Source organism: Ixodes scapularis, unplaced genomic scaffold, assembly GCF_016920785.2.
Source record: "Ixodes scapularis isolate PalLabHiFi unplaced genomic scaffold, ASM1692078v2 PGA_scaffold0__279_contigs__length_252992795, whole genome shotgun sequence".
In the NCBI taxonomy this organism is placed as follows: Eukaryota; Metazoa; Arthropoda; class Arachnida; order Ixodida; family Ixodidae; genus Ixodes; species Ixodes scapularis.
Window position 1 is genome coordinate 45150401 of NW_024609835.1, and position 14012 is coordinate 45164412.

General features: G+C 44.3%; 1 protein-coding gene across 1 annotated transcript; it reads right to left on the reverse strand.

The window, feature by feature from the left end:
* Nucleotides 1-8857: 8857 nt before the first annotated feature.
* On the reverse strand, nucleotides 8858-9622 carry LOC121836716. Its single transcript, XM_042291791.1, has 2 exons — nucleotides 9027-9622; nucleotides 8858-8957 (listed from the first exon to the last, which is right to left on the reverse strand). The coding sequence occupies exons 1-2, from the start codon at nucleotides 9572-9574 to the stop codon at nucleotides 8858-8860; spliced, it is 648 nt and encodes a 215-aa protein (XP_042147725.1). The 5' UTR covers nucleotides 9575-9622.
* Between the last annotated feature and the right edge of the window lie 4390 nt (nucleotides 9623-14012).

Below are 14012 nucleotides of genomic sequence, written 5' to 3' on the forward strand. Positions count from 1 at the left end.
ATTCGGAGTACATTGGATAAATATGAATTGACTAAAATTTTACCAGTTGGTATTTTTCGGATTTATCCGAAAACACGGAACCCTAATTATAGCTCACTGCACGGGATTCGCGTAGTTACTTTGAATAGGGTTCTCAGTAGCTACACTGTCCTCGCTTGTTGAGCTGACGCTAACATAGCATTGATGAGACATTACTTTTTTATCGCCTCAAACGTTCGATGCAAATGATTACAATGTAACGTTACATACATCGTATCTTCACAGCCATCGGCAGTAGGATCAGAATTTTTCTGTTTCCACTGCTGTCGCATATACTTTGAATGCTTGTTGTGTTCGCTTTCGTGTGCAACTGGGACATATTTTTTACTTCCCCATGAAACTCGTCAATTCTTCATAGACGATGTGTGTAAATCACAGCAGTTTGTATTACCACATTCAAAGCAAATATTTTCGTGGAAAACAGAGAAACCAACTGCAACCAGGACCAAATACTCAGTGAAGCCGGACTATGGCATGAAACACCAGACAACTTCTCCCAATGGGTGCATATAATGTCCTTTGCAAGTCACTACTGCAGTACCTTCAGAAAGCAGGGCAGCACCCCTACTTGAGGTCCTTTTTAATCACTATGCTGTATGGCAAAATATGCGAATGAAAAAAAAAGTAGGCGTTCACTCTTCTGGTTGGTTTACGAGATATGTAGCCTTGGCTGCAGTGCATTGTTTTAGACAGAGTTCAGAGCCAGTAACGGACACCAGCTGCATGTTCTGAAAGTTACTCCTAAATTGTATCCAAAAGATAGTTAGAGCTACTCATGCTATAATGAACTTCAAAACTCCAAAGCCAGCAACGCGCCAATGGAGCGGGCTTGCTCCCGTAAAGTGGCGCAGACTCACTGCTGGGTTTGCTCACACAAATCCAGAACGCTTCATACGAGAACGCTTTGCCCAGTTATGTCATCCTGTCGGCATTTGGATTGTCACTCTTCCCCTTTGATTGGAATGGAACTATAATGTTAAAAAATGACTGAGCCACGGTGTCCCGGTATGGTTCCACCATGCAGGGCCCTCTCTTGCAGGTCAAAATCCTTCATCTTTCTAGAAATAAAAAAAAAAAAGTACCTGCAGAAAAGTAACTTGACATAGTGCCAAGTTACAAAAAATTGTATCTAAGGTTAGTTACATTTACAAAGTAATCGAAGTATGTACATTTCTACCAGAGGTTCACTAAAAGTACCTAGTTGCCGATTTACAGTTTTTTGTAAAACCCTGGCCAGGTGCGGGGTCGCCCCGCGCGGCAGCATACAGCATTTGCCAAAACACTCGCAAATCCGCGGAGAGAGCATAAAAAAAGTAAAGCTGAAGGAAACAGCCATGCAGGCACGTTTTGCAACAGTACTGCAAAGCGGGAAATTATACCTTGTATCCATTTGGCGATGCAACGGCTGTCGGCAGGAAAACGTCAGCGCTGTAGTTGATCTAACGATCTGCGAAAACGTCTGTCGCTCGTCTGGGAGCCTACGAGCGCTGGAAATGTTGAGCATGCCCGCTAGGAGCTCAGTCACGAAGAGAGTGACATCAGACGCTAATAAACAAATAATTGAGCTTGCAACCCACTTTCCACCTTGTCGTTTGTTCTCAAAGTATAAGTTTAACACACATGCATTTCCTTTCCTAAATAGAGCATTAGAGACCGAGCCTCTGAGGGCTAGCTGGTGATTCCACCTACCACCAGCCAGGCAGAGGGTCATAAACAGGGAGGGGAGACTCTGCGGCTTGCAGGCTTGCATCTCTCTTGCGCACGAACAACCACTTAGCCGTAGCAAACACTGTTCCCACAAAAATATGTAGGAAAGATTTTGCCAGGTAAAACCCAGAGGTGGTCCAATTATTAGAATGATTTCGGTAGTCGGCGTGACATGACGCTTTATGGGTCCTTATTTTTCTCTCGCTCGGCAGTGTTCGCAGTGTTCAAAGCGCAGGGTCGGATTTTACAACTGCAACACTAAGTAAAAAAAATAATTGTCTGCATAGTCGAGCAGAATAGGGGGAGGGGGAGTGTACAGGAGACTCTAGGTTGAGGGAAGCAAGTGTATTAATCTTTGAAGGTGACAAGTGGAAACATTTTTGGGATGACACCGATTCCTATCTTAGTTGGACTGTGTGGGCTATAGAGCCCTAACAAGTGAAACCCGCAAGGGTTGTGGCGGTGAGTCATGAAGTAAGGGATAAACAGACGTTTGCGATTCTCCTCTATATTTTTGAAGATTAGTTCTCACAATGATGGTGAGCTAAACATTGTTCTATTTTTGATGCAACAAATATAACTACCGTGTGCCACTGTGCGCTGTCGATAATTTCTCATTGTCTTGGCACGTACGCGGAATGCCTCAATTACTTTCATCTTGATGTTTGGCTCCATTCCCCCTGTCCGGATCCATGCAGCCAACATCTGGGATGTTGCGAGAACCCACTGCTAGAAATGAGCTGCTTATTTTGCTGGGGCGCTTTAGATCAAAGCAAAAGGTGGTCAAGGAATCCAGCTACTACCACACGTGCTTGGCTCTATCTAATATTGGCTCCCATCGAACTCAAGGAGCCAATCCCAGCGCCTAACGGAGGAACCTCGGAGAATGTCCCGCGCGGCTTGAGGTCTCACCAATGTGTCCCACAACTTTCCAACAAGCTTCCATTTCTATCATGCTGGTCGCAGTTGACACAAGACGGTTGGAGAGCTTATTAATACAGCAGATTGGGCTAGTTTGTAAAGCATGATTCACGTACCAGCATGCAAAATTCTTTGGGTTTTTTGTGCGCTGGAAGGCAAATCGTGGTTCAAGTGCGAGCGGCTACAGAACAATCACTTGTACATATATACCTCAAGCCCAGCCCGTTCGGATTGCAGTATCAGGGGTGAGACAGGTGAAACAGGTTTTTGAGAAATTTTTTGAGCAGAAAAATCTGGATTTTGGAGCAGCTTAGGAGCACAAAATTCTCGTTTTGGAGCAGCATTTAATGCATTCTGGAGCAACTTCGAAGCACAAAAGTCTACAGGTTGGAGCAGAAAATGTTAGAGCAGCTTATCAGAAATTTAAATCATAAAAAATCTGTTTTAAATCACGTAAATCAGATTTTTCTTTTTTAATCATTATTTTTGTCCACCCTGGTCCAGTAAGTCATCAGCGCCGATACGCACCAAGATAATATATAAAAAACAAAACAAAAACAAAACAAAAAAAAAAACGGAAAAGGCAAACGTGAGTTTAATGCGCATAGATGGGGACTGAAAACACAGGCTTGCTGCAAAGTTAGGTGGGCACCAGGTACCTCAAGCTTATACGAACTGGTGCCAAAGAGCAATTCTAGTACAGAACTTTTTAAAGCGGCGATTCGAGAGCATGAACAGGGAAGCACGGTTTACTACAACCAGACATCGACCGGACGCTCGTAAAAGGCACGTGCAGATAGAAACTCTTCACAAAAGTGAGTCACAACGTAAATAGTGATGATGATGATGATTTGGGGTTTTATGGTGCAAGAGCAACTTAGGCCATATTGTGCCAAACAAAGAAGGCAAATAGTGAATTGGTAGAAAAACTATGAGCACCACATGCCCGCTAAATACGGGTGTGTAACCGATTCATTCGATTCATTCACGCACTGGAAGCACGTGTGTGATAACTGGAAGTACTCACGGCGACGGCGACGGCTATTTGGACGCGATTACGGACACGAATGAAGAATTACACAAAGGAGGCACTCAATAGCACTTTTAAGAAAAGGTTTACTCTCAAAACGAAAGAAATACTTAGGTTTGCTCATCTTGATAGCCTGTCCGTCATACTTCCCGTGGCCAGACAACAAGAAATGTCCACAAGCACGCATAAAAGCAACTTCCTCTTTCCGGTGTTTCTCAGGGCTCTATACAACTTTAAAATTGACACCTTCTCTCTTGAATCAATTTTTTGAAAGGTGCCTAATTAGATTTAATTAATTAAATTATTAGGCTCAATAAAACTACTGGTGCTTTGGAAAGACGTCTGCCAACATACAGTTCGATAGCTCGAGGACACCCTGTATACTTGTGAGGAACGAGACGGGTGTTCCCTCAAACGTGTCTGTATATTGTTTGAGCGAACATTTCCGAAGATGGAGAGGGAAAAGGAAAGAGAGAGGCTCCTGCAGCCCAATCTACCGCACCGGTTAGGAACAGAGTTGCCGTCTTAAAAGTCGGACGGAAGCTTACGGTTTTCGGCGTGCGGGGAGGATGCGCAGGGGTCCGTGCAGCTCTGGTTAGCCATAGGTAGGACAGCTGCGTTACATACTTTGTTCAAATATTTCCAGTGACTCAAGTTGCAAGATGAAAGGCGCTGAAAATACCCAAGACTGTGGAGGTGTATAAAATAAATGCAGATTAAAAACAAACTTGGAAAAAAACAGATCGCAAGAATTGTCTGCCGATTGTGAGCAAAAATAAACACCTAACAATCAAACCTATATGAGCATAAGCTGGAACCTTGACATAGCTACTTCTGAAGAGCTTGTTTTGTACAAGCAGGTCGCATAATGAGAAACTTGAATCAAAAGAAATAGAAATATTGCGTTCTTTGTTTCCTTGCATCAGTTATTCTCATATATTATTTCATACAGGAAACAGGACATGACACGCTTGGGATCTTCTCCCAGAATCTTCTTGGTAAATTTTGAAAATTCACCAGATACGTAATTATGCACACCTTCCTTTCACACATGTTTCTTCTCCTAGATGAGCACAGCAGAGACCGTGTCTCGGCGGACTGGCTAGTTGCTCCACAGCCACCGGCCAGGCAGGGCTTCGTAAAACGGGAGGAAAATTAATTCCTTCATCGCATGCCAATAAAAAAAAAAAAAAAAAAAATTTTTGCGGCGCTTGTTTTTTGTTGAAGACCTGGAGGAAAAAGAAATTACACGCGCCTTGTACAAAATCTTGTACCCACAAACATACCTAGTAAAAATGGGATACTCCCATGGTATTTCTCAGCATGACCAGACGCTGTCCAGAGAATGTCAGTCTTGAACCGATTCGACAGCCGACGCCACATGCCACAATTGTGGGGCATTCTTTTCCTGTCAATTCGCAGGCAGTCGTAAAAGTATGAGCTGTTTTCAAAAGTAGGTCCGGTGCATTTAAAGCGACACATTACAAGAATCAAGATGCCTAGCGATCGCGTATACCGAATGGGGTCGGGGGCACAGGATAATCTAGTTTGAGAAGCAAGTGCCCCTTTTTGGATCCCCCAGACGCTGCCCGCCGAGACAGGCCTAGCTGACTACAAACCAAATAGGCCTTGATGGACTCAGCCGCATTCTTTCTCCGGCCCCGAAAACTACAACACATCTGGCGCCACCCCACCTGACTTCTCAGGAGTGCTCGGATGTACACTGGTCTTTTCCCCTTTATCGTCCAAAGAATGAGGATGACGACGAACACAATACATTTGAAAATGACATTACAGAACACCTTTTAGGGTGCACGAGTAATATTTGAAGCATCACGGCATCACGAGGACTCAGAAGGCAGAACCCCGTTCGATATTCTGAGGTTCCAGTCAGAGTATTTCTGGCTACGCAGTTGCCGTCTTTCCAGTCCTTGCGGAAATGCAAAGGGGAGATAAGTTCAGGAGTTGTCTTGTTGATAATTTCAGATCATTGCAAGCATACTTGGCCATATTTCTCCCATGTATTCAAAAATAATCAAAACAAATATCCCAGATCAATAACCTATTGATACGATTGCTTCGGAGCTCGTTTAAAGCTATATAGTTGTCTTTCGAGAATAATGAAACGCCACAGTGCCCTGCGAGGTTGTGCAACCTGTTGGCCACAAGGGTGCTGTCTTGTGACGTTTGTCTGCTTGCTGGCCACATCCTAAATACCAGACCACAAAAGCTGTTTGCACTATTGTCTATGTTAGAAAACTCAGCGATCTCACTAAACCGCACTTGGCATTGTCCACAGTGAAGCGAATACCCCTTTCTGCAAGCTTTTTACGTCTGCAGACCAGTCTTTGGATGACAAAGTGAGAGCAAAAAAACAAGAAAAATAATACGGTCAAGAGATAAATCTATAAAGTTAGCATCACTAGCCACACCAGTGGCACCACAAACTAGCACATTCTAGGGCCTCCTTTTCCCCCTTAACGCAAAAAGTCGACAAGGCTCACGTGAAGAAGGGGGATAGGCCGCTTCGTTCCGTCAAAAAAGCCCCCGACTCATGTCCTCAATCCTCCGTGCCTTCCGACAATGCCACAAGGTCGCCGAAAGATGATTGCGAGAGAGTGCCCCCTACCCCTCTTTCTTCCCCTGTTCGCACAACCACGTTTCAAGACGTCACAGCCGAAGTGGTGAGGATTGGTTAGACTGGTTGTCTGTCACTTTGTCCCCACCCCTCTTTTCTTACGTGTTTTTACTTTCTCCGGCCAAACTCCAGCGCCATCTATGAGAAAGAGCAGATGTGAGGGTAGCGAGCGAGTGCCCCTTAAAGGCGGGCACTCAAAATTTTCTTCAGCGTGGCAGAAAATTCCCCCTTTTCTTTTTTTCCTCCTCCCCTTTCCTCCTCCAATTTCCTCCTCACTTTTTACGGCCCTCTCGCACGAGTGCTAATGGGCTTACCGGCTCCCCGACAAAATCTCTGCAACCCTTCAAGGTTCTCTGCTTCAATCCCAAACACAAGGGATTAGTTAGGCAGGCTCGGTATGAGCTCGTAAGGGTGCGGGCTGGCTCGCTTTTCTCCTGTTTTCTTTTTTCTTTTTAGCTTTAAAACACACTCAGACACTTCCGCATGCGGCCACATACGCTACAATACCGCATATTTATCTCGAGTGAACGGAACTTGAACATCACAGTCGAAAGAAAAAAAGGTGGGTATTTTTATTTGAAGTTTGAGCTCTACCCAGAGTGTTGAGAATTGGTCGTTCTAACGACGGCACACTGAAGAGTAATTGTATCAGTATTTCGTTTTTTTTTTTTGTTAAAAATAATAATCACAAGTAAATACAAGTCAAAAATATTTTAGTAAGAGGGCGAAGCATGTAAAATTAGTTGCATTTTGACAATATAGTCATGTATCCAAATGAACACAGTCTGACCAGTTCTGGCACATAATATATAGGTTCGTACTACAGGTGTTTTCGTAACGGCTGCCTCGTTGAAGGAACTAAGAAGAGTAAAAAACAAACTTCCATAAAAGCAAATCGGTTTACGATTTTTTCATGCATCTTCAGCCTTTGAAAAAAGTTCTTCGTGGCCAAAGTTGCATTTAGTTTCTGTCAACAAATGTAACTGAGAACTCAACAGCCGACAAATATGTTGCGTAACAGCAAAGAGAGCGGGAAAGACGGAGATTGAATCGGCATAATTAAAGATTTTCTACGCGTAAAATAGTGCGCAACTAGCAATAATAGCAAATTATGTCATTTATAAAAAGACAGCAGGCATTACGAAGTTTTCATTCTCTTCTGTTCCCGTTTGTTCGCAGTCCAATAAGAAATGGAATACCCAGATTGCCTCTGCAGCCCTTCCATAATTGTCCGGGGCTCTGTCAGAGTGGTTGAAGCACAGCGACCTTCACCACAAAAACTCCAGGAGTTTGGAAGGTGTACTACCGTAGGGTTTGGGGCTGCTTGGCCAATTTAGGCGCCTGGCAGTCGCCCGGCCTCCATAGAACAAAAGGGGCACAGCGGCCAGCTCAACGTGATCACCAAGCGGGAAATCATGCCGAAATGTGTCCTTCAACACTTGCGAGATCTATACCCGAGCCCAGCCGGGATTTGCTACATGGGACACAAGTGGGAATAGGGGACATTGATTGGTCAGTGTGCATGTAGATTTTTCTATGTAACTCGAAATAAAACAGAGCAAGGTTTTCAACATCACCAAGCCCAGGTATGACAGAACTGCTGCTTGTAAACCCATTGTGGGTTTTTGCATGTCGTAAGGCGGTTCTCTAAAATCTCGTAGAAAGTGAATAGGCGCATTCTTATATCCCTGTTTGGTATGGTGGGGAGTCTCGAGTGGCGAATGTTGTGCGAAGTTGCCGATTTGAAGTACTCCGCTCAGGATTGCACGTACAGGTCCTTCATCTCAGAGATTGTATCATGAATGAGCATTTTGAGGCTGACAAATCGTTATAATTAATTCCTAATTAATTTACAAATCTAGAAAATCAACTAGAAAAAGAGGGGTGCTTGGGAGATTTGGCAATTCTTGAATATAGTCGTGCGGGGCAAACTGCCCCGTACTGTCTACAAGCACAGAAAGAAAGGAATGCACTGCTATGTTGTGTTTTTTATGCCTGTACTTGTCTTTCACACTCTGCGCCGATTAAAATTAAAACTGCAATATCTGTAGGTTATGTATGATTATCTTGCCTATGAAAGAAATGTAAATCAAGCAAGTTCGGCATCGTGCCACAATTTGTGCAAATGCCATTTTATGTGAAATTCAATGTCAAAACAGTACTTACGCTGTAAATAATGAATCCGTCGTCCTGCGCCATCCAAAAGCTGTGAACTACCGATCTTGGCTACGAGACCATAGGTCCACAAAAGATCATGCTGAGTAGAAAATTTGCCCTTTTTACCACAAGTACGGGAAAGCATTTATTTTTGAAACAGGTCGAATGGTGATGCGTGGTTGAGCACTGGACGTCGCAGGACCGTTGATTGGGCACTCGTTGGCGCCAGGAGTGCATGCAGTGATCCATTCGTGCTGCCTGCGACGAGTGTTGAAATTTGAATATGGTAGAAATAGCATGAATTAACAGTCTTAGAATTATTTTAAACAAACTTTATTTAGAGATTTAAATTTTGATCGTACCTCTTATTCATCGTCGTCTTCCATGAGAGAACAACTTGCCGAGGAGTCCGTGTTGTCCTTGGACGCGGCTTGGCAGATTAGGTCACGAATGCTTTTCACGAATCTTTAAAAAAGAAACATGAAATAAAAAGCAATCATTTCATAAGAAGGTGAAAATAATCTGGGAATTTACCTGTAACTTTTTTTGCAGTAGTTTTTCTTCCCACCCTGCCTGTCCGGGTGCCGGCAATCCTCCATGCGGTATGCCGACGTGCTCGTTCGTCCGACGTGCTCGTTCCAATCGAGCACAGCGAGGCTCTGTCTTAGGTTATATGTCTCGTTCTGGTAGTGGATGCGTTTGTCCAGGTACATGAGTACCGTGTTATTGAAGGATTCGATGTAGAAAGTGTCCTTCGACCTCACAAAATCGTGTGCGTGCTTGTAGACTGTCGTCGACTTGATAAAATTTGTCAAGAGATCGAGAGCTACGGGATCTTTAACGAGCAGCGTACTCAAAACGTGCCCAACCTCCTTGCATTGTGATTCCGAAGCACAACACCGATGGTCACCGGAAAAATGATTGACGCAGTTCAGCAGTGTTGCCCGTAGGGTGTCAGCATCACCGCCACAGGTGGCCATCGCGAAGTACACATGGTTGCGTACTGGCTGGCATTTGTCTGAGAGTTGCTGATGCCACGTTTTTCCTTCATTTTTTCTTGGTCCCGAGGCTATGGTCATCATGCCCTTTTTTATACTTTTTGCTGCGTGCCAGCGGTCGTTCGTGTTCGTTGTATTTCCACTCCTCTCTCGGATGATCTTGTTGACGGAGGTGTTCCTGTCATGGGCGTGGTCTTGTAGTTCGATTCCTTTTGAATCAAAATACTCGTACAACTTCTTCGTACCCACGACTTCATGCTTCTGCGACGAGATTTCATCATCCTTGGTGACATGCACAATTCCTACGATCTTGTGTGTCTCCTGGCCTAGGGCAATGACATCTGTATGGTACGAGTTTTTACGGCAGGCATGCCGTGCGTCCGTCTCAATGCTCATCATGGGAGAGGCACATGGGGGCTCGCTTGCTCGGCACTCTTCTTGCTGGGCGGCAGTCAAGGATTCTATCCGCAAGAGGCCCACTGCCGCTTTGACCTTGATCGTGGCCCTTTCCAGGGCCCTCGGAGAGTAGGGCAGCGAGCTAAACTCGCAAAACTTCTGGAACTGCACCGGCAGCATACCGCTGCATATAAATGCGAGTGCGAGATGACAATCGACAGTGCGTGAGTCCCCACTTATGGAGCTAGAGCAAACAGTCAAAGAATGTTCTTTACACCTCCAGTGGAGGCGGGAGCCGAATCCGCAGGAGGTCACTTTTTCCAGCAAAAGCGTCTCTGGGCAACTTTCCCTGTGGTCTTGCAGAGTCTCAAGCATCTTGAAGAGCGCTGACGTGTCACAAACAATCAAAGCCGACTCACATGACAACGCAAGCGCGTCACTTACTCGTGCAGGAGCGGTGTGATGACCATGCGGTGTTTCAGACAGGGACTGTAAGGCTCGCATCATTATTGCACTAAGCGGATCACCCTTATATGCAGCTTTCGCACCTTTCAGGAGCGTGTCAAACGTCGTGATGTCATCTTCTGACGAAAAAGTCAAGCTGATGGTGCGGCGCAACGCGCTCCGCTGACACGTGTATTCTTTTACGCTACCGTCTTTCATCCTCTTTCTCGAAACAAACGTAGAAGGTTCAGGGACCTCCATGCTTGTCGGTCTAGTCGATGTGGTCGCTAAAATAGTAAAGAGAAAACAAATATGGCACTGTGTTGACCAAAAGTGAAAAAAAAACATCTAGAAATTAAACCAAAAATTATACGCACCGCTATTTAGGAGAAATCCTTGTACCGGGTATTGCTGCCTTGGATGTTTTCTCGAAAGTAAAAATCGTTCATCAAACAGCTGGCGAAATGAGGTTGTTACAGAACTCGCTGTAACCAGCAAGTGTCAGCCAGCAGAAAGAGCTCGTCACCGTGTCTGCTCGTGTGTTTCAAACCGGGATGTACTTATTTGAAGTAAGGCAAATGCAGAATGGGTTTTCGTAAAAAAATTCGTAAAAAAAAAAAAAAAAAAAAAAAAAAAAAAAAAAAACGTCGTGCGAAGAAAAAAAAAGGGGAGTGGGGTCTCTTGATTGTAACAGTGGAACTAATCCTTTCTAATGCTTTGAAATCCTCTTCCGGCCTATGCCAAACTTTGAGAGCAGGTTTCATGTGGTCAGGCCGCACATGGGCTCGACAGTGTGGCGCAACCCGCCCCGTTCTCCTTTTCTTTTTTTTTTTTTAGGTTTTTTTTTATTTTCTCTCAAAAGTGGCAGGGACTCATCAGTCAAGCCAGGCTATAAAATTTTAATCTTTTGAATTATAGAAAGCACGCACCCAACTTCTGGCTGATATCTTTCACCATACGTAACTGTGAAAGGTCTACTTCACTCTAGCTCTCAGTATTACAAATTTATTTTGACGAAATCATAATGACCCAATACGTTTCCCCCTCTCATCACCTCGGATGGGATGTGGACATTTTGGCGAGAGCTGCCGCGTTTTTGTGTGACGGTTCGGTGTAAGGCGATTCGGTGCGGTCTTTGCGGTGCACGGAATTTTCGATGCGCGGACCTTTCGGTGTGCAGACTTTTCTCTGTAGAAACTTTTCACGCACAAACTTTTCAGCGTAAATATGAGTTTCGATCTTTCTTTCTTTTTCATTACAAGAAACACAACGTAAAATAGTATAGAGACAAACGGGTAGTACTTACACAGAAAGACCAGAAGTCCGAGATCTGTCGGCTTCCGATGCAGGACACACTTATACATCTCATATCGTCATAGGCTTGCCGTGTATTATTCCATCGCTCAACAGAGTACAGTGATTTTTCCCAAAATGAATAATCACTGAAAACATAGCTACGTTTTCCTTCTCGAATCACCCATAAGTAAATCTACGTAAATATGGGGTGTCCGAAATAACGCACCCTAATTTTTTCCTCTTAAAAATTGGACACCGTACGCGAATTGAACCGACTAGATGTTGTTAGCAAAAGTCTTGCGAGAGCTGCCGTGTTTTTAAATAACCCTAAGCAAATAAATGTTTAAGATTAATTACCTAACTTTTTGAATGTTGTATAAAGAGACGAAATGTCAATGGAAAAGCTCTAGAGCTCCTTGAGAAACACCCAAATCAGCTGTTTGCAACGTACAATATAACTGGCGTTTTTTTTGTTTTTTTTTTGATAACCAGTAATGACAGGACAAAATACCCTGTGATAACGCACCCGGCCCATCATGCACTCATTTTTGAATGTCCCAACGATGCTATACGTTTTCGCGGTGGAGGCACATTTGAAGATATTAAAAATTTTTCTGATCTATCGTGCAAAACAACTTCTCAAGCTTCTTGCTGGTTGGGGCTTTCCCACACGCAGTACCAGTAATAAAGCCAAAGCCTCATAGAGTATACCGCCTGTATCGACTCAACGCGTAAACACGATGTGGAGCGTGTAGTGCGTACGTTGGAAAAGAGATACCGGCGAGCGAACCATCGCGTCTAACGTCTTCGAGCCTCACACAGGATAATGCTGCGCCTAACAAAGTCACTTAGGTCCTCAATGTAGAGTAGTTCCGAACCAATGGTCTATGGAACGCGATTCGTGAGATACCGAAAAACGCCGCTCGTAATTCCCGCTATCGCCATGAATTCACATAAACAACGAAAGATGACAAATCAGAGATTTAGAACAAAATTGATACTTCAATGACTACTTCTTTGAATAAAGCAACAGTTATTGGTGTTTTCACAACAACAGAAATCATTCTCCAAACCCACGCTAAAAACAGCCATCGAACTCGTTGGGGAGAGCAAGTGCCAAGCTCGCTCAAAAAAGCCTCGGCTGGTTCAGCTCCCTGTCGCGGAGGTGCCGGCTTGACCCTGGATAATCCTTTCAAATCCTTCAAACGTTGATTGCACCCACCCAAACCTTCCACAAAGGGGATCAGGCAGGCGGTCAGGAAAAAAGGTCGGAAAATGGCGAGGAGGAAACGAGAGGTGATTTCCTCCTTTCACAGTGGCGAGAAGGAAAGTGAGGGTCCGGTTCCTTCTCTCTGCTTGCGGGCCGGCCTTTAAGGAACAGGTTCTTCAACAGTCCTCACTGTCTGCTCCCTTTTTCCAGTGGAGACATCCAATGATTGCTTGAACCAAACTTGGCAAGAACCAAGTTCAAGTTTTTGGCGAATATTTTCCCACCTTTTTTATTACTTCTCTGAACCTTGTAAGGTCCTCGGCAGGCAGGTCAATAATCTGCGTCTTGCCATGCTTTCCAGTGAGAAGAGACAGGAAGTCCCTAGAGGTGAGGATTGCAGCATTCTGAGGCTTTCAGATGTTGTGCAATGTTGCACGATGCTTGCTTCAGAAGATCACCAATACTGTTGCAGGCGCTCTTTCCATGCCCACTTGCAGAGAACAACCAACGTAATAGCATGTCGTTTTCACCCGTTTTGTGGAACTGAAACCTATTCTTAAAGGGAAGCTGAAGAGCTTTTAAAAAAAAATTACTTATTGGTTGATTGTGACGTGTTTGTGCCTGCCGACCCCAAATATAGCAACTGTTTGACCCAAATAATCAGTATACATGAAAAAAAGCTAAGAAAACAGAAGCGATCGCCACAGCGGCCTGCCTTTCTCTAGTCACGTGAGACGCACCACTATGTCCATAATGGGACCATCTCGATTCTCGCTAGCAGAAGTAACCGGGCACCGAGGATTCTGCTCTTATAAATGTGGTTCGGCTTCCGATTTTTCTAAATCTTTCGGTGGATCTGACAGGAATGTGTCCAGAGGACCTTAGTCGTGACAAAGTATATGTTCCAGCTGTTGGCAAAGTAGAAAAATGACCCCCTGCAGTAATAAAGGCAGACACGAGAAGCCGCTTGCGCCGACGTGACATGGCCGGCTTCATACGTTCAGGAACGTACTCACTGCAACTTTTTGCAACATAAAACACTGACAATAAACGGAGTGCTTAAGTCACATAAATGTTGCCATCAGAAAGCACTACTCATTGACTGTTTAGTGCTTCACAAGCCCGAAGCTAATTTTTAAAGCAATATAACTGTGCAAATAAAAAGAAAAAAAAAGA

Excerpts from the sequence above, each read along its gene's own strand:
- LOC121836716 (XM_042291791.1), bottom strand. The coding sequence starts at position 9,574 with ATGATGACCATAGCCTCGGGACCAAGAAAAAATGAAGGAAAAACGTGG. Across the intron at positions 8,958-9,026 it reads TACTGCAAAAAAAGTTACAG|ATTCGTGAAAAGCATTCGTG; the intron begins GTAAATTCCCAG and ends TCTTTTTTAAAG.